The sequence below is a fragment of the Delphinapterus leucas genome, chromosome 5, assembly GCF_059928025.1.
Source record: "Delphinapterus leucas isolate spDelLeu-1000000601 "Yukka" chromosome 5, BTC_Dleu_Yukka2, whole genome shotgun sequence".
In the NCBI taxonomy this organism is placed as follows: domain Eukaryota; kingdom Metazoa; phylum Chordata; class Mammalia; order Artiodactyla; family Monodontidae; genus Delphinapterus; species Delphinapterus leucas.
The window spans coordinates 107,358,681-107,378,382 of record NC_143133.1 but is presented as its reverse complement, the minus strand read 5'-3'; the positions used below and the strand labels follow the sequence as shown (position 1 = coordinate 107,378,382).

The 19,702-nt window shown below is 35.5% G+C and overlaps 1 protein-coding gene across 4 annotated transcripts in view; it reads right to left on the bottom strand.

Moving 5' to 3' along the window:
* Positions 1 to 19,702, bottom strand: part of LRBA (LPS responsive beige-like anchor protein) — a 748,688-nt gene that overhangs the window by 491,064 nt on the left and 237,922 nt on the right. For all 4 annotated transcript variants that reach the window (XM_022599722.3, XM_022599721.3, XM_022599723.3 and 1 more), the window contains one exon: positions 13,201 to 13,265. In XM_022599722.3, coding sequence (XP_022455430.1) covers positions 13,201 to 13,265 — 65 coding nt within the window. The remainder of the gene's footprint in view (positions 1 to 13,200; positions 13,266 to 19,702) is intronic.

Genomic DNA, 19,702 nt, shown 5'->3' with positions numbered 1-19,702 from the left:
TGCACATCAAAACTACAATAAGGTTTCCTTTCACACCGGTTAGAATGGCCATCATCAAAAAATCTACAAACAATAAATGCTGGAGAGGGTGTGGAGAAAAGGGAACGCTCTTGCACTGTTGGTGGGAATGTAAATTGATACAGCCACTATGGAGAACAGTATGGAGGATCCTTAAAAAACTAAAAATAGAACTACCATACGACCCAGCAATCCCACTACTGGGTATATACCCTGAGGAAACCATAATTCAAAAAGAGTCATGTACCACAATGTTCATTGCAGCTCTTTACAATAGCCAGGACATGGAAGCAACCTAAGTGTCCATCGACAGATGAATGGATAAAGATGTGGCACATATATACAATGGAAGATTACTCAGCTGCAAAAAGAAACGAAACTGAGTTATTTGTAGTGAGGTGGATGGACCTAGAGTCTGTCATACAGAGTGAAGTAAGTCAGAAAGAGAAAAACAAACACCATATGCTAACACATATATATGGAATCTAAAAAAAAAAAAATGGTTCTGAAAAACCTAGGTGCAGGACAGCAATAGAGATACAGACGTAGAGAAGGGACTTGAGGACACGGGGAGAGGCGAGGGTAAGCTGGGACGAAGTGAGAGAGCGGCATGGACATACATACACTACCAAATGTAAAGCAGATAGCTAGTGGGAAGGAGCCGTGTAGCACAGGGAGATCAGCTCGGTGCTTTGTGACCGCCTAGAGGGGTGGGAGGGAGACACAAGAGGGAGGGGATATGGGGATATATGTATACATATAGCTGATTCACTTTGTTATAAAGCAGAAACTAACACACTATTGTAAAGCAATTATGCTCCAATAAAGATGTTTAAAAAAAAAACAACAAAGGAAAACAAAAGAAAAATCCTAACATGTGGAAGAAGTTCTGCAAGAATATATAATAACCAACTATAGTATAGGGAAAACAGAAGACTTTTCACTTCCTAAGTTAAATATTGTTTTAAAAACTTAATAGGAAACTTTTATGACCAAAATTTTAAATAAAACTAAAATTTGAAAACTAAAAGAAAAAAAAATTGCAACATCCCTTGCTCCACACTGTACCTATTCTCTTTAATTTGAATGTTTTAACCTTCTCATTGCACTTATCACTTTCTGACCTAATATGAAGTTTTTAATTTCTTTATCGTCTACCTATGCCAATTAAAATACACTATAAGAGAGTGGGAATGTCTACTGTATCCACTGCTGAACCCCCATAACAGCATATAGCAGGCATTCCTAAATATTTTCTAAATGAATGAAGTGAACTGACTCTGTCTTCATCTTATTTTCATTTAATTCTTCTCAAAGTTTAGCTGTCTTTCCTTTTTCTCCCACCCCTCATTTGCCTCTCTTTTTCTATACTCATTTTCATTTAATATAGTAAATGATCCCATTTATATATAAACCCTTGTAGTTTTTAATGATGCATAAGGTTATGAAACTTCTATACAAACACAAGCATATTCTACAGGCATTCTGAATCCACACCACATTTTCTGAAAATTATATACTTATCCTTGCTGAGAATGGTCAACTGCAATGCCAAACACATAAAGCCCCTAAACCTAGTGCAATTTAGCATTTTTAGGGAGTGAAAAACATAATTTAAATGCACCACCATTATTTTACATTGATCACAACAAAACAAGCCTAAAAAGTAACCACAGAAAACTGAGATCAAGCTGGAAAATTAAAAGTGAAAAATAATTTGACCATATGACTGTTTTAAACCTAAACACATGAAGAAATGAAATAAGAAAAATGTGTGTATCCTAATTAAGGGGAGAAAATTCTAGTCCTCTTTAATAAGCCATTAAACTTTCAAAAATAATAAACAGTAATTTAAATAACCTAATCTTCAAGAGGAAAGAACAGCACATACCTCTTTCTAAACACTCCACACAAATTTCTACATCAATTCAATCTAGAGTAAACGGAGATGAAAGCCTCCTCTCAACAAATCTTTGAAACAATCACCTCTTACTCTACCCCAAAAATAAGACCATATCCAAACAACTGTTCATAATATTTAATTGGAATCTTACTACACACATAATTTAAAAATTTAACTGGAAAGCATATGACTCTTTAAGAAACACTCCCGAGTTTCCAAGAGATTACTTTGATTTAGAGTATATCTTTGGTTGGCTCAGATAGTAATGTATCTTAGCTACACTGTTTACGTAAGTGCAACAAATACCTTGGTCTTTTACCAAACTATAACCCAAATAATAGCCAAGTGGGTCAGAATAAAATGAAATGTGTTTTTGCCCTCTCTCCCTCCCTCCCTTCTCCCTCTTTGCCTTCCCTTCCATTCAGTCTTCTACTAACTTATTCAAAAGGTATTTATTAGGAATCTATGACTCTTGGAGTGAAAGAAAATGCTGGAGCTACTAAATAAATGTTCAGAAAGCACAACTGCAATCTAAGAAGTTGAATTCTGAAGAGACAGACAAGTGTATTAGTACTAGAAACATTATGTCTTTTATGAGGCTATTTACATATTTGTATACAAGTCTGAATTATTGCTGTAATAAGCAGATACTGACAGTGTATTAGTACTAGAAACATTATGTCTTTTATGAGGCTATTTACATATTTGTATACAAGTCTGAGTTATTGCTGTAATAAGCAGATACTGACCATCCCCAGGGGATAATTAAGCAATGTGTCCAACAGTATATGGGATAATCTACCCTTTCTGTGCTTTTCAAGTCTGGCAAAAAGGAAAGAGTCCTAGGAAGAAATTTAAGAGTAAAATCCTAGGAGGCTATAGAAGTTCTCAAAATGTATTTTTAATAAACAAAACCCAATACTTTAAATATAGGTCATTTTATAATCACTTATCTATTTAAAGTATTATAATTCAAAATGAGAATTTATATCTTAAAAATTTTAACAGATATTATTCCTTTAAACTAGGTTCCACAGTCTACTACTTTCCTGATTTTTACCATCAAAAATTTTAAAGCTTTGATTGGCCAATAGAATCATGTCTCTTTTCAACTTTATAAATGAGGAGACAAATTAAAAATTTGCTTAACGAAGACAGGATCCCTTGACATTTTAAGCTCTAAAAATTTTACTTATAGGGAATCTGCACTGATTTTTTAGAATCTTAGAGTATAAAAACAAAAACAGGACCACCTAAATATATAAAATGTGCAAGATGATCAATATTTATCCATTACATTGTTCCTTCTAACACAAGTCAAACAAGTGAAGTTATAAGACTTAGCAATGCTCACAGAGCAGCTACCTTGATCAAAACTGCCGAGAACAACATCATGGGCTTAAAATACTCGAAAAAATATTTGTTGGATGGATGGCAGGCAGGCTGGCAGGAAGAAAGAAGGCTACCTAGCAGCTGGATCAATTTCTGCTGGCAAAATTAACACCCAAATTGAGATACTAAAATTTTTAGAAGAGAGATCAATAAAACCATTAAGGGATAATAGGAATAACAAGAAAGGCAAAATATGAAATCTAAACCCCTTTATCCAAATGAGAAAAGACTTTTAAGGTTCACTGATAAAGACTTTAATTTAAATATATAAGCAACAGTTCTACTGGAATCAGTTTAATTAAACTCATTTTTCAATTAAATATACCTTAAGGGGAAAGAAAAAGCAACTAACATAAAATGAAATTGAGTACACAAATAAATCAACTGAAGCCCTATATACATAATAATGTTACTTACCACGCCTGAACTTAGAACAGATTTTCCTATTCCCTATTAATGTGGTGCCACAGCATCACAGAACATTCTAAAAGAATGCTTTAATATTCTTTAAAGAATTTAAAACTGTTTACAGAAACCTGTGTCTTTCAGAACAAATAACACTTTTAGATCAATTATTTGCATATCTGAAAAGTCAATTGATGATGATGATTCAATATATCAAAAAATATCCATAAACAAAAATTATGATCCAGAAATAACAATGTTACTACTCACAAAATGTGGAAATGTAATTTTTTAAAACTTATATCTCTTATTAATGTTTATATATTTTACTTTGCCTTGGTAAAAACTGCCAAAGAAACATAACTTGATTATGTCAGTGATTACTGGTTATTTTATTTCTATAAAAAATCTGTTTAAAATGGAATGTTGTTTACAAGAAAAATACAAATAATTCATCTCAAAAGTATCAAAACAATGTATTTACAGAGGAAGTATCTAATCAATTAAATAGGTAAGTTAAGAGAAACATTTCCACCAGACAACAATTACTTATGTCTGACCTAAGTTAATTGATTTGCTAATGATACCCATCAAATCTGATAAACCCTATGCTGTAGTCTCTCTCAGTCTGTAAAGGTCTACATGTTATTTACACTAATAAAACATTAATCAAGGACCAAATTTATGGCAGCTACTCTATAAATGGGGTCAAGTCAGGTCAGACTTACATAAAAAGAAAAAAAACGGTTGGTCTCTGCAGTGAAAAGAAAACCCTTATTACTTATTCTTCCTGCCCCGGGATTAAGTCCAGTAGTTGAACACTGCTACACAAATACATCCATTGCTATGTAAACTCATTTAACCTTAATGTATTAAATATTTATAAAAGGAAAGTCCAACCTACTGATTTCAGAAAAATAAATCTCTAAATTGTCCCTTTAAAATATATTCTACTCTATAAAGAAAGAGAGAATAAAAATTTCAAATATTACCTCCACTATTGCACTAAAGAATGTTAGTTCTCTTTATACCACAGTTTCTTTGTAACATCTGCTTAAAAGACAAAGGCTGAAGCACTTTCTATAGGCTAAGCACTAAGGTAAAGAAGACAGTTCCTAATGACAGGAGGCAAACAAATCCAAACAGAGTAAGATAAACATAGATAAGAAATCAGGAAAAAGTTATTACAAAACCTACAATTACATGTGATATAAAAACAAATAAGTTATTCAAATAATTCTTTCTCCAATAAGAAATAATAAGAATCAGCTGTTCTGGATAAAATATTTAAGAACATAAAATTTATTTCTTCACAAGACAAAGTTTTAATGTAACATATTTATTATATGTATATGTATTTTCTTTTCTCTTGGTAATAATCTTCAAAGAAATATCACTTGACTATTGTCAAGATTATCTGTATAAAGCAAATTTCTGTTTAAGAAAGTATGTTATTTACATGAAAAATATAAATCATTGAAATAAAAACTATAAAAACAATATACTTAAGCTGAAAGTATCTTATCAATTAAACACAAATATTTACTGGTTTTGCAAGGCACTTCTCTAGGAGCCAGGGATATAACAATAAGCGAGAGACAGAGGGACTGCCCTCACTAAACATATACTGTACAGGAGGAGACAGACAATAAAGACAAAACATGGGGAAAGAATAAAAGATATGGGGAAAAAATTTTAAGAAATTCAAGAAATTTTAAGAAAAATTTTAAAAAATGAGGTAAAAATAACCTGGGCAAGAGGTTTCAGGGAAGACTTCTCTGACAAGGTGACATCTGAACTGGGACTTAAATCATAATGAATCAGACGTGTAAAGATCTGGGGGTAGATCTTCCAGCTATGGTGAAATAAAGAGTCCAACAAATCCTTTCCCAGAAAAACAAGTATAGAACTGAAGAATAAAAATCATTTCAGTGTTCTGAAAACTGACCAAAAGCAAACAACAAAATCCATAATAATTTTATTCACAAAAATGTGCTAAACACTAAGTAAGAACAAACGAAGTCTGTGGCAATCTTTTCTGCCAATTCCCCGCCCAGACACCACAGGTGTGGTAGTTCCATCGGTCTCTGGCTGCTTATGGAAACCAGCAACTTCACTGCCAGAGATGGATGACTTGATTTGAAAGAGAGGACAGAAAATGAAGAAAATGCATGCCAAGCCGAAAACTGGAAAGACCTATAGCTCTCCTAGAGTGAGATTACATTTGAAGTTAGGGTGAGCAGGAGACCAGAGAACAAACCAGAAATTAGAGAGGGAGATCCTGGAAATAAACTAGCTTAATAAGAATTTCACACATGGCTATCTGGGTCCCTGAGCAGATACAGGGCAGACTCGAAAAAGATCAACAAGAAGTAAAAGCTAGAGGATGAAAACTACTTCAAATTTAAATGTGTCCATCAAAACCAAATGCAGATCTACCAGCCATACACGGTCAAAGGTTTCAGAAAGACTTCTGATCAATCATTCACTGACCTCAAAGCTATGGAAAAAAAGGGGTGACCCCTTAAAAGCCAGACCAAAAAAAAAAAGAAGAATTCTAAAACAGCTTAGCAACAATATTAAGTACACCTTGCCACAAGAGAGACAAATTCTGCAAATTAAGCCCAAGCAAGTAACTTCTAAAACTCAACAAATAAAACCAAATCCAACAACTATAAAAAGAACTATATACCACGACCAAGCAGGAATTAACCCAGGTATGCAGAGTCGGTTCAACATTCCAAAGTCAATTAATGTACTCCATCATACATAAACAAGCTAAAAAGAAAAATCACATGATATATCAACAGATACCAAAAAAGCACTTGATAAAATCCAACGCCCATTCATGATAAAATCTCTCAGTAAACTAAGAATAGAAGGAAACTTCCTCAACTTGACAAAGAATATCTACGGAAAAATCCAAAAGCTAACACCATACTTAATGGTGAGAAACTAGAAACTTTCCCATTACGATCAGTATAAGACAAGGATACCCCTTTTCAACATCGTACCAGAAATCCTAGCTAAAGCAAGAAGACAAGAAAAGGAAATAAAAGGTATACAGATTGGTAAGCAACACCTAAGAATATCTCTGCTCAGAGATGGCATGACTATCTATGTAGAAGATCCAAAACAGCTAAACCTTTATCTCACACCATACAAAAATATTAACTCAAAATGAATCACAGACCTAAATGTAGAGGCTAATACTACAAAATTTCTAGGGATGAAAAAATATTTCTAGAAAAAAGAAAAAGAAAAAAAGAAAAGATCTCAGTCAGCTTGGAATCTCATGTTTGTAGACCGTATCGCTTACCATCCCTCATCAGTGGGATGATGAAAAAAGAAAAAAAAAAAGAAAGAAAACCCTAGTACTTGTTTTGACCTAAGATTTCTTGAATTTGCCAACAAGTCATAATCCATAGAAGAAAAAATAGGTAAATTGTACTTTATCAAAATTAAAAACTTGCTCTTCAATGAAAATGAAAGAACAAGTCACAGACTGAGAGAAAATGTTTGCAAATCATGTATATGAGAAAAGATTTATATCCAGAAATACTGATATATAAATTACTGTTTAAAAGTCACAACTCATACAGTGAATGAAATTTTTAAATGGGCAAAAGATGTACACAGACATTTTCCCAAAGAAGGCACCTGAAAAAACACTCAACAGGATTAGCCATTAGAGAAATGCAAACAAAAACCAGGGTAAGATACCTACTAGGCTAACTAGGAAAATAGCTTGGCAGTTTCTTAAAAAATTAAACACAGACTTCCCATTCCACCAAGCAATTGTACTCCTATGTATCTACCCAAGAGAAATGAAAACATATGTCCACACAAAGCCTTGTACACAAACACACATAGAAGCATTGTTTATAACAGTCAAAAACGGAAAGCAATCCAAACATTCACTGACTGCTGAAGGGATAAACAAAATGTGGTATACCTGTACAATGGAATACTATTAATCAGTAAAAAGGAACAAAATACTGATACATGCCACAGTATGGGTAAAAGCACCAGGAATTATTACAAGAACAGTGTTGGAGAAAGTGACAGTGATCCAAAAACTAAAAGCAATGAGAAATAAATGGAAATTATTTGGGGGTATGTAGAGACACCACTGATGAGGGATGGTAAGCGATACAGTCTACAAACATGAGATTCCAAGCTGACTGAGATCCTGGTCTGACAGTTCCCTGAACTCCTCTCCTCCTCCGAGCTTGTCTTCCACCCTACCTCAGCCATTTATTGCACAGTCATATGCCAGACCTCATCATTTCCAATAACTGAATGGCCTTGGTTCTACTTGCTCCACTCTCTAAACTATTACCTCTCATGTTTATAGCTCACTCATTCTATTACTATCACAACTCTAACAGTCCTTAGAGCTCCAATCCATCCATCCTATCGTTTTCTTTACAGTCACTCTCCTCTTTACCTAGCTTAATAATCATAATCCTGTGGTCAATGATTACAATCACTCTCTAGCACAAAGAGACTCCCTTGGCCTTCTCTCCCCCATATTCACTTGGCAAAACCTAAACCCACTGAAACCCAACTCTAACTCTACTTCCATATTTACCTCCCAGACTCTGCAACTACATAAAATGCCTTCCCAGGTTACTGTAAAAGACCCATCCATGCTCTACTTTAAAGCCAAACCCCTATTTGCATACAAATTCACCCACTCTCAAATCAACTTAAAAACATCACTCCAGAAATTCTCACCTATCTCTTCTACATTAATTTCCCCACTCCTTACCATGAAACTGTTCTCTTGTTCTCATTTTTTAAAAACCCTACTTCCCTTGACTCTATTCCCCCCACTCCATTTTATTTTTGCTCCCCTTTGTAGCAAAATTCCTCTAAAGAACTGTTTATACACATTCTGTAATTCCTCTTCTTTTATTCTCTTCTTCTTTTCTAAATTCACTGCAAATAGGCTTTTTTCCACACCACTCTCCCAAAACTACTCCTGACCAAGTCAGAAACAACTTCTGAGCCCGTGGTCAAATCTCAGTCATCACCCTACCACCTTAATGATTTCATCTAATCTCAAGGCATTAAATATCATCTATATTCTTATAACACTCAAGTTTAGATCTCTAGTCTGGAGAAATAATTAACAACTGCCTCTACCTGGATGTCTACTAGAGATATAAAAATCAGTATTTCCAAAACTGAATTCCTGATCTTCCCCAACAACAGTTTTATCCACAGTCTTTTCCATCTGGTTGATAGAAACACCATCTTTTCAGCTGCAGAGGCCAAAATTCTTAAGAGTAATACTTGACTCCTAGCTTTGTCTCACAATCCACATCCAATCCATTAGTAAATCCTATCAACTCTACCTTCAAAATATATTCATAATCCTACTACTTCTTACCTCCTCTACTGCTGCTGTCCTAGTCCGCAACACCATCATGTTTAACTAGAGTTACTACAGTAGTGCCCTAGTTGATCTCTTTGCTTCTATCCTTAAATTCTTACATAAATCAGCCTTTTAAACATAAGGCAGATTGTCTCCCTCCTCTACTCAAAATCCTGCAATGACTGTTATCTCCTGCAGAATGAATTGCAAAGGCTCTACACAAATCTTGCCCTGTGTCTCTGACCTCATTTCTTACTTCTCTCCACTATGATCACTTATTCTTGCTATACTAGCCTCATTCCTCAAATATGCCAGGGAAGCTTTCATCTGTTTACTGGCTGTTCCCTAGGACTGGAATGCTTTTCCCCTACATGCCCCTATGTTTAACTCCTTCACATCATTCAAGTGCTTGCTTACATGTCAATTGCTCAGTGATCTGTAATATAACCACTCTATTTAAACTACTCTACAAAGGTATCAAACCTTTATATTTCCTTTAAAAATCACCATTTCCCTCAACCTGCTTCACATTATCTTTTTCCAAACAACTTACCACCTTTCATATATAATCCACTACTTATTTTGTTTATTGTTCATAGTCTGCCAATGACTGTTCAAATGTAAGATCTACAAAAAAAAGAATCCTTATCTGTTTTGTTTATTGCTGTATCCCCAGAACCAAGGACAAGTCATGGTACACAGTCAGTGCATAATAAATATTGGCTGAATGAACAGATGAGGAAACGGATGCTCACAGAAGTAAAAATACTTCCCATATATCAAAGCTGAAACTTGAACCCAAGGCTAACTTCAAAGCTAAAACTATTAATCACAAGAGTATGTTGCCTTATCTACTAACTGTAACACTAACTTGCATAATGGAGGGCATTTAGACTTAGTAGAACCTAAACAAAATAGACTTTTTTTTCAGCTTATAAATTCATTATTTTATTTTATTTTATTTTTAACATTTTTATTGGAGTATAATTGCTTTACAGTGGTGTGCTAGTTTCTGTTTTATAACAAAGTGAATCAGTTATACATAGACATATATCCCCATATCTCTTCCCTCTTACGTCTCCCTCCCTCTCACCCTCCCTATCCCACCCTTCTACCTGGTCACAAAGCACCGAGCTGATCTCCCTGTGCTATGCGACTGCTTCCCACTAGCTATCTATTTTACATTTGGTAGTGTATATATGTCAATATATACACTACCACACTCTCTCTTTGTCCCAGCTTACCCTTCCCCCTCCCCGTGTCCTCAAGTCCATTCTCTAGTAAGTCTGCATCTTTATTCCCTTCTTGCCCCTAAGTCCTTCATGACCTTTTTTTTTTTTAGATTCCACATATATGTGTTAGCATACGGTATTTGTTTTTCTCTTTCTGACTTACTTCACTCTGTATGACAGACTCTAGGTCCATCCACCTCACTACAAATAACTCAATTTCGTTTCCTTTTATGGCTGAGTAATATTCCATTGTATATACGTGCCACATCTTCTTTATCCATTCATCTGTTGATGGACACTTAGGTTGCTTCCATGTCCTGGCTATTGTAAATAGAGCTGCAATGAACATTTTGGTACATGACTCTTTTTGAATTATGGTTTTCTCAGGGTATATGCCCAGTAGTGGGATTGCTGGGTCACATAGTAGTTCTATTTTTAGTTTTTTAAGGAACCTCCATACTGTTCCCCATAGTGGCTGTATCAATTTACATTCCCACCAACAGTGTATGAGGGTTCCCTTTTCTCCACACCCTCTCCAGCATTTACTGTTTGTAGATTTTTTGATGATGGCCATTCTGACTGGTGTGAGGTGATACCTCATTGTAGTTTTGATTTGCATTTCTCTAATGATTAATGATGTTGAGCATTCTTTCATGTGTTTGATGGCAATCTGTACATCTTCTGTGGAGAAATGTCTATTTAGGTCTTCTGCCCATTTTTGGACTGGGTTGTTTGTTTTTTTGATATCGAGCTGCATGAGCTGCTTGTAAATTTTGTAGATTAATTCTTTGTCAGTTGCTTCATTTGCAAAATAGACTTTTATAACCACTTCTCTTAAAAAAAAGAACTAGTGTTAATCAGTGTTTTGCATTAAGTAGAACAAATACATATTCGATTAACAGCACTCACTAACTCTTTTTCTATATATAAACTTTAAAAGCATCTAATACCTCAGTGTTGAAATTCAGCCAAAGAGTTATTTTTTTGATGAATAAGCACTTTGAAATTTTTGCTAAAAGTAAGATTAAATTATTAGTCATTCACTCATTGAGAAATATTTATTGATTTCCCAACACTTTGCAGACTCCAGACTACAATTTAGCTCTGTTTCTCATATAGATCACTGCAATAGCCTTGTTACTGTTCTTGATTTCAATTAGGTCTCCTCTGCTTCAACCCATCCTAAACATCACTGCTAGTTATCCTCCCAAAACCCAAGTATCACAATGATAATACTTTCTTAAGACCTTTCAAGGCTTCTCATTGCCTTTAGATGAAAATCCAAATACACCACATTAGACCTTTTATGGTCCAGATAACCAATTCTATTCCAACAATTCACACACATACACATGCACACACACTCACACACGTACATACACACCTTCCCACATCACAGTATCTTCAGATATTCTATTCCCTCTATTTAGAATGCTTTTCACACATATGTCCTCCAATTTATCCATAATCCCCACTTTTCCAAAGTCTACATTACTAACCTTACTCATCCTTGAAAATACATCTCAGGAATCATGTTTCCCTGGGGAGGTTCTACCTAATTCTTCTGAACTAAATTGTGTAGTCTTTCTCTTTTTTCACATTCCTACCTTAATAACCTATATGTAAATACTTCTAGCACAGAATTTACTATATGGCATTAGTTGCAGGTTTATTTATTTGTATTCAACACTAGTCTGTGAGCACCTATAATTATTTACTGAGTGAAATAATTTTAGTAGCATTTACTATAAAGTAAAGTTAACAGTACCCTCTTCTACAACATTAATGAGACAGAGGCTAAATTCCTAGTTACTGGTTCAAATTATTCCTATAGTGATGGTGTCAGTCTCTCAACTCTAGACAGAACAGTATAAAAAACATTGTTAAACAATAATTTTGTTCAGTATTCTATTTCCAATGACAGCCAATCACACCTTTTAATCTATACCCTGGGTCTTCAGTCCAAGTAATCCAAAATCAACTGCCACAGGCTTCCCTGGTAGCGCAGTGGTTAAGAATCTGCCTGCCAATGCAGGAGACACGGGTTCGAGCCCTGGGCCAGGAAGATCCCACATGCATGCGGAGCAAAGCCCACATGCCGCAACTACTGAGCCTGTGCTCTAGAGCCCGCGAGCCACAACTACTGAAGCCTGCGCGCCTAGACCCCTTGCTCCGCAACAAGAGCCACTGCAATGAGAAGCCTGCACACTGCAACGAAGAGTAGCCCCGCTCACCACAACTAGAGAAAGCCCGTGGGCCGCAACAAAAACCCAACACATCCAAAATAAATAAATAAATAAATTTATTTTTTAAAAAAAGAAAAAATCAACTGACACGAAACAGACCCAAAGTAGTCCACTCATCATTTCCTCAATTTATTCTTACTCTTTAATTCTCTCACTTTCTTAAATCTATTTTTTCCTTGTATCTTTCTTTTTATCTCTGTACTTCACTTTTCTTTCCTACTACTGACTATTCTTTCCTTGAATTCTTCTTCCCTTATGCCCAGGCCATGACATAGGAGAGATAATATAGACCATATTAGTCTATTTATTGGCTCTACAAATATAATAGAATTTTCTAGGAAGCCCAAATAAGTATCAGTTTTCCTTATATCTGCTAATAGAATCATCAGTATACTTTTGCCAAAGGTTTACTTACTGAAAAACAAAGAACTGACTTTATCATTAAGCACATAACGATGAAGAGAACAAAATGATTAAATATTGAAATATTTGTAATAATTAATATCTAAGCTCACTATATCACTGACTGCAAAAACAATATAGTACCAAAAATACCAGTTCCGATGGCAAAAATACAATAACATTTTAAAGTAAAATATACATGGATATAAAATAGATTACCTTCCTTCGTTGACAAGTTCAATAAAAGCAAGGCCTGCATTCTTCTGAATAGAATTCTGCCACTCCTAAAAAACAGCAGAAAATAGCTGAACAAATTTCACTCAGTAGGTTATTTCTTTAAAACAATAATTATGAAAAACATCACCCATATCAATTTCATACTTAATTGAAATTGATTTAATGGAAATTAATTAAGTTCCAAAAGATCTTAATGGAAAAGTTTTGTTAAACATGCTGCCTACCCATTGCAGCCCCATGAACACATAAATAGTTGACATTAAAAAGTAAACTAAACAAGTTAGCAACAATTTGATTCTAGATAAACTAAATGAGCCTATCTATATTTATCTTGCCCTTTTAGTTCTGTACCATTATATCCTACTAATTTAACTGAAACAGTTTGAAAGGAAAGCAGCAAAGAAGACCAAGGACAGAGGTTTTGTTTTTCTTTCTTTAAGAGATGCATCACCCCAAATGAGGGGAAGATGGAATTAAGTACCTCCCTAAACTTAATAATAGCACACATTCTACAAAAATTGATTAATGATTAAGAAAGAGACAAGAGATCAGTGAATTTGGCTAGACTACTTGTAAGCTGAAAAACTATAATTTACTAGCATATGAATTAGCAAAAGATGGTATAAAATTATTAATATATTCTTTATGAATAAGTTATCCATTAAAAAGCCCCCTGGTGTTCCAGTGGTTAAGAACCCATCTTCTGATGCAGGGGACGTGGGTTCAATCCCTGGCTGGGGAACTAAGGTCCCACATGCCGCAGGGCAAGTAAGCCTGCGCCCCACAATTAGAGAGCCTGTGTGCGGCAACTACAGACCCCACGTGCTGTGGAGCCCGAGCACCACAACTAGAGAGCCCCCGTGCTGCAACTACTGAGGCCACATGCTCTGGAGCCTGTGCACCACAGCTACAGACAAGCCCGCGCAACACGACTAGAGAGAAGCCCACGTGCTGCAACAAAGAGCCTGCGTGCCCCAACGAAGAGCCTGGGTGCCGCGTCGAAAGATCCCCGATGCCCCAACTAAGACCTGACTCAGCCAAAAATAAAAAGTAAATAAATATTTTCTTAGAAAAGCCTCAGAAGAAAATTAACCATTAATATATACAGAAATGAACTTTTTAAGCCTCTTCTCAAAACAGATATAAAATACGCATTAATCCAATAAAGCTGGGCCCACATGAATTGAAATGTAGCTAGATTTGAGAAATGCCAATGCATGCGTATGTGTATTTTTTAAAGAACTAGACATATATACATCATCTTTATGTTCCTTAAAACTGAAGAGCCCTTATATTCCACCTACATAATATCCTTTAATCTTTTTTTGTCCTTTTATAATGGTCAAAACAAAAGACAGTGCTGGGGACCTTACCACTGTTATCATAAGCAGTATTCATATATTCTGAATCTAACACCTTGAAGAGTTTTTAATTCCATGTAATTTCACCCCTGAAGACTGTTCTGTGTCATGCCAAATTCTGATTTAGTTTTAAGCCTCATCCTTTCACAGCTACTTTCTCCTTTTTATCCCCAGTATTTATTACTTTCATGTTTTGAAAAACCCAAGATGGCCCTCAGGACTGAAATGGCTGTTTGCCATAATTTTGTTATAGAGTTCTATTTCATGAATAGTGTCAGCAAGAATATACTAACAGAACATATACAGTAGAATGAAAAGTAGATATAAAGTCAGTCAGAACATTCGAGGGTAGTAATTGGCTAGGACTAGGTGAGAAGATAAAGCAATGTGTTGCTGAGGAACAAGAAGTCATGGGATCTATGTTCTCAAACTGACTATGACACTAACAGGATATGTCCATAAACAGATCACTATACATCTCTAGGCCCTCGATACCCCTTTTAAAAAATTCTTAAAGATGTGTGATTTTATGATTCAACAACTTTCAAACATTTAGAAATTAGTGGCTCGTAAGTCCAAAATACATAGTCTCAAAATTCACAATTGCCAGCATATTGAAACAACAAAATAGAGATCTTATATTTCTTTCACTAAGGTAAACCAAGTCAAGGATAAATGGAAATACCCATCTAATTTAAAATCCTTTTCTTCCCAGCAAAATGAAGTAAACAGACAGACAATACAAAGGAAAGCAATCAAACTCCATGAAGAAGTAAACCTCTGAGAGAAGAGGATGTGTCATACCCTCCACTCTTCTCAGAAATAGGAGGAAGAAAAGAGAAAAAAGCAGAAACCGCAGGTAAGTTTTTTGATCCTGGTCCAGAAGGTTCCACACCTCACTTCCGAGGCAGAGCACAGGGAGATGCCAAGACTCAAAGAGTTGCCCTAAACCTAGTAATGGACAGGAAGAGTAGATAGAGACAGATTTAATGGTAGATGGACCTAAAACAGCCTCACAGTAACGCATGCCCTTGGAGGAGTCAGAAAATTATCACAGAAAGATGTACACATAGTTGAGGCTTTGAGGGGATAAGGAAAACACAGTTGTGACCTTTGTTGATAGACAGCAGGGAATCAGAAAGGATGGTAACAGAGGGATGCCCTAGTCAAGGAACAGAAGCAAAATCTCACTCCTCAGCTCTTATGCCCAACAGAGCACTCTCAGCAAGCCACCTGGAAATCTGATACAGCACCAGAGTATGAGGGGGCAAGACCCTAAACTGAGTTTTCCTTTAGATCACTTACTTGAGGGAAAAATCTCAAAAGGGTAATTAAATTTAGTAAAAAGAAAATAAAGTTACTTTTCTCCCTAGAAAAAAAGAAATTAGGAAGAAAGGCAAGAGGTTACCCCATATATAATTCTTTAGATCACACATGTTATTTTCAAAAGTATCTACTAGTATTATTTTTCTCAAATCCATTTTCTCTGATTTAAAACGGCAACAGGTGGGGATTTTTATGTCATACAGAACTCAAACCCCACATGAAAAACATCAGTAACAGTAGAGACACTCAAATTTTAAGTATACAGGTAAACATCACTTTGATTTTATTTTCATTTATGTATACAAACTGACTTTTACTGATAATGTAAATTTAAATTTCACAAAGATTTTAAACAGCATGATTTAGATAGAAAACTAGTTAAAGTTACTATAACTATAAAAACATTACCATCTAAAAATTTTATGACTTCAACTTAAATTGGTATGTCACAATTTTTTTCTTTTAAATTAAAAACAAATTAGACATGAAAATACACATAGAACTGGAAGAGTCCAATTTTTCTTACAAAAGCTCAGAAACATATTTATGACTGCTAATACATCTGGATTCTTGTTTTCTCAAACATCATCTATAAACTCATATTATTTAACTTGTAGTAACAGCTATCTAATAAACACCTGGAATAAAACTTTTTCACCAGTTAAAAAAATTAGACAAAATGAGAAATGAAGTGAAAATATAAATCTTACCTATGCTTTGGGTAATTCTAAAAATCTCACAATTCTTAAAGATATCAGAGTTTTAATTTGCCTATAATCCATTCCTAATTATAAACTATTTAACATTTAATAAAATATCACATACCAGGTACATAAAGATATACTGATAGGAATTAATAACCCAGGTATAAAGAAGCTGAAACCCATGAGAATAGGAAATTAATTTGTTTTAATAAACCCAGCTGTTAGTCAAAGCCAACAAGTTTTCTCCATACTAAAACACTGACTACAATCCTTAAGGAAGCCACCTAAACTACAAAGAAGATTCATGCTATCCTAAAGCATTTTCTGCACTTCTGAGACAATTACTAAAGAAGGTGTTAGTCTAAACAATTTCACAAACCACAGCTCAAGATAACCTTTAGTGAATTTTAACAGTTGAAAGAAAAGCTTAATGGTTATCGTCTCTCATGATCATTTCAATATTTCATCATAGTATTTACAAATATACAGCAATGCAAAATGCACCATACATTTAAAGGTTTTGGTTATTCTTTTCCCAGAGGTACTGATGAAAAACATGTTAAAAGCCTCAAATCCAACCACTAATGCAGCTAAGTAATTTTAAAACACACTTCAGCACTTTGGAGAGGAAGAACTCAAAACACAACTGAGTCAATAATTTCATACCTGTTCTAAGCTGTATTTAATTGACTATCACTTCCTAAGGCCATAACTGTTGATTAGTCAATTTTTACTAAAATATACTCTTAGCTTACTAATGCTCTTAAGTCATACAACAACAACAGAGATAGTATATATTAGTGAAATCTAGTAAATAAACAGAGTTACACCAATTTTCAAACATGTGCTTTTGGTGGTAAAAGTCCACCAAACTTGGGTTGGGGGAAAAAAAAGACTTCATCAACTAAATTAATTCTATGCCTCCCCACCATCAACAAACAAATATAGAGAAAAAGGGCACCAATAAATGTGCTATATATTAATTTATAATATTTTGATACAACTTTAACTTCCCTAAAGTGAACTTGACAGTTTTCTATAAATCTGATAATCTCCTACAACATATTTTAGTGTCTTGAGTACAGCACATGAATTTATCTGAATTTTAAAAGTAATTTCCAAATATTACCATGCTCTAAAGCAAATAAAATCAAGCTACAGATTGACAAGATAGACTACATATACTCCATGCTGCCACCTTTTTTCTTTTTTAGTCAAGCCATCGATACTGACATTAAATGTATATCAATTTTTTTTTTTTATTCCAGTCGGCTAGAAAATCACTAAACTATGTTCTACTCTTAAAATAAAAAAGGTATAGGGCTTCCCTGGTGGCGCAGTGGTTGAGAGTCTGCCTGCCGATGCAGGGGACATGGGTTTGTGCCCCGATCCAGGAAGATCCCACATGCCGCAGAGCGGCTGGGCCCGTGAGCCATGGCCACTAAGCCTGCACGTCCGGAGCCTGTGCTCCACAACAGGAGAGGCCACAACAGTGAGAGGCCCATGTACCGCAAAAAAAAAAAAAGGTATAAAATGAGTGACTTTGGTTAAACAGCAAAAAACAAGAACAAAAATAATAAAGAGAGGACAAGAGTAATGAGAGAGGGTTAAAAAATTTCTCTACAACCTGAAGGGAAATAACTTGAAGAAGCAGACAAATGCTTGTTACAAGACCCTTAGAAAGGCCAAGAATTGAAGGCACTGATTACATATATGGATGGCTGAGGGACAGGGATGAAAAGAGTTTAAATGAATAAAAGCTGGTATAAAAAACACAGAATCTGAGCTCCTCTCCTCATAACGATGGCCATCCCAACCATGGTAAGAGACTGGATATTTACTTTCCAGAGGAGTAAACCTCTGAACACTTTAAAAAGCCTTATTGTAAAAAACAAAATAACTTGAAAGTATGCTTACTGAACCATGAGACATCAAGCAATATTAGAGAAGTGTCCTCTGAGAAAAACGAGAAGCCATGATAACATTTAAAATAAAGCTCATTCATCACCAGCAGACAGCACATACATAGGCACATAGACTTTTGTGCAATACACTTAAACATGAGCACAAAGCGTCACTAGTCATTAGAGGAAAGACTCATATGAATGACAGACACCAAAGAAACAAGCAGGAAAAAAAATAATTATTAAAAATGGACAGAGGGCTTCCCTGGTGGTGCAGTGGTTGAGAGTCCGCCTGCCGATGCAGGGGACCCGGGTTCGTGCCCCGGTCTGGGAAAATCCCACATGCTGCAGAGCAGCTGGGCCCGTGAGCCATGGCCGCTGAGCCTGCACATCCGGAGCCTGCACGTCCAGAGCCTGTGCTCCACAACGGGAGAGGCCGCAACAGTGAGAGGCCCGCGTACCGCAAAAAAAAAAAAAAAAAAAAAAAGGACAAAATATTAACAAATTAAAATATTAAAAAATATTGTTAATGGGGTAGGGAGAGGAAGACTAAAGAAAAGTATAATTAATACCATCAGAAAGGTAAAAACTTTCATGTAAAAATCCAGGGCAGGGTTACTTTTTTATTCACTGGTACCTCTTTGCCTCTGTATTAGAGTTCTCCAAGCCAAGAGTCTGTGGCCCTCAGCAGTGCCCATGATCACAGGACTTGGGAGCTCCTTTAATCTGTAAGAAGAACTGGAGCAGGAGTTGTAACACGGACCGTCTTATTGGAGCCCAGAACACCTGGGGAGCCAGATAACCCTCTCTCTGCACAACAGATGAAATTTGTCGTATGAAAAACAGAGTCCTCCAGAGAAACAGAACCAACAAGACAGAGATATGTATTTTATTTATTTTAAGAAAGTGGCTCGCATAATTATGGAGGCTGACAAGTCTCTGCAGGGCGAGTTAGCAAGCAGAAGAAACAGGAGAGCCGATGGTGTAATTCTACCCCAAGCCAAAAAGCATAAAAATCTGGAAAATGAATGGTGTAGTTCCAGACTGAAGGGCACTAGGCTCAAAACCCAAAAGGAGCCAATATGTTAGTTTGAGGACAAAGGCAGGAAAAAGTGACATCTCAGTTCCAAGGCAGTCAAGCAAGTAGAATTCTCTCTACTCAGGGAATGCTCAGCCTTTTTGTGCTAGT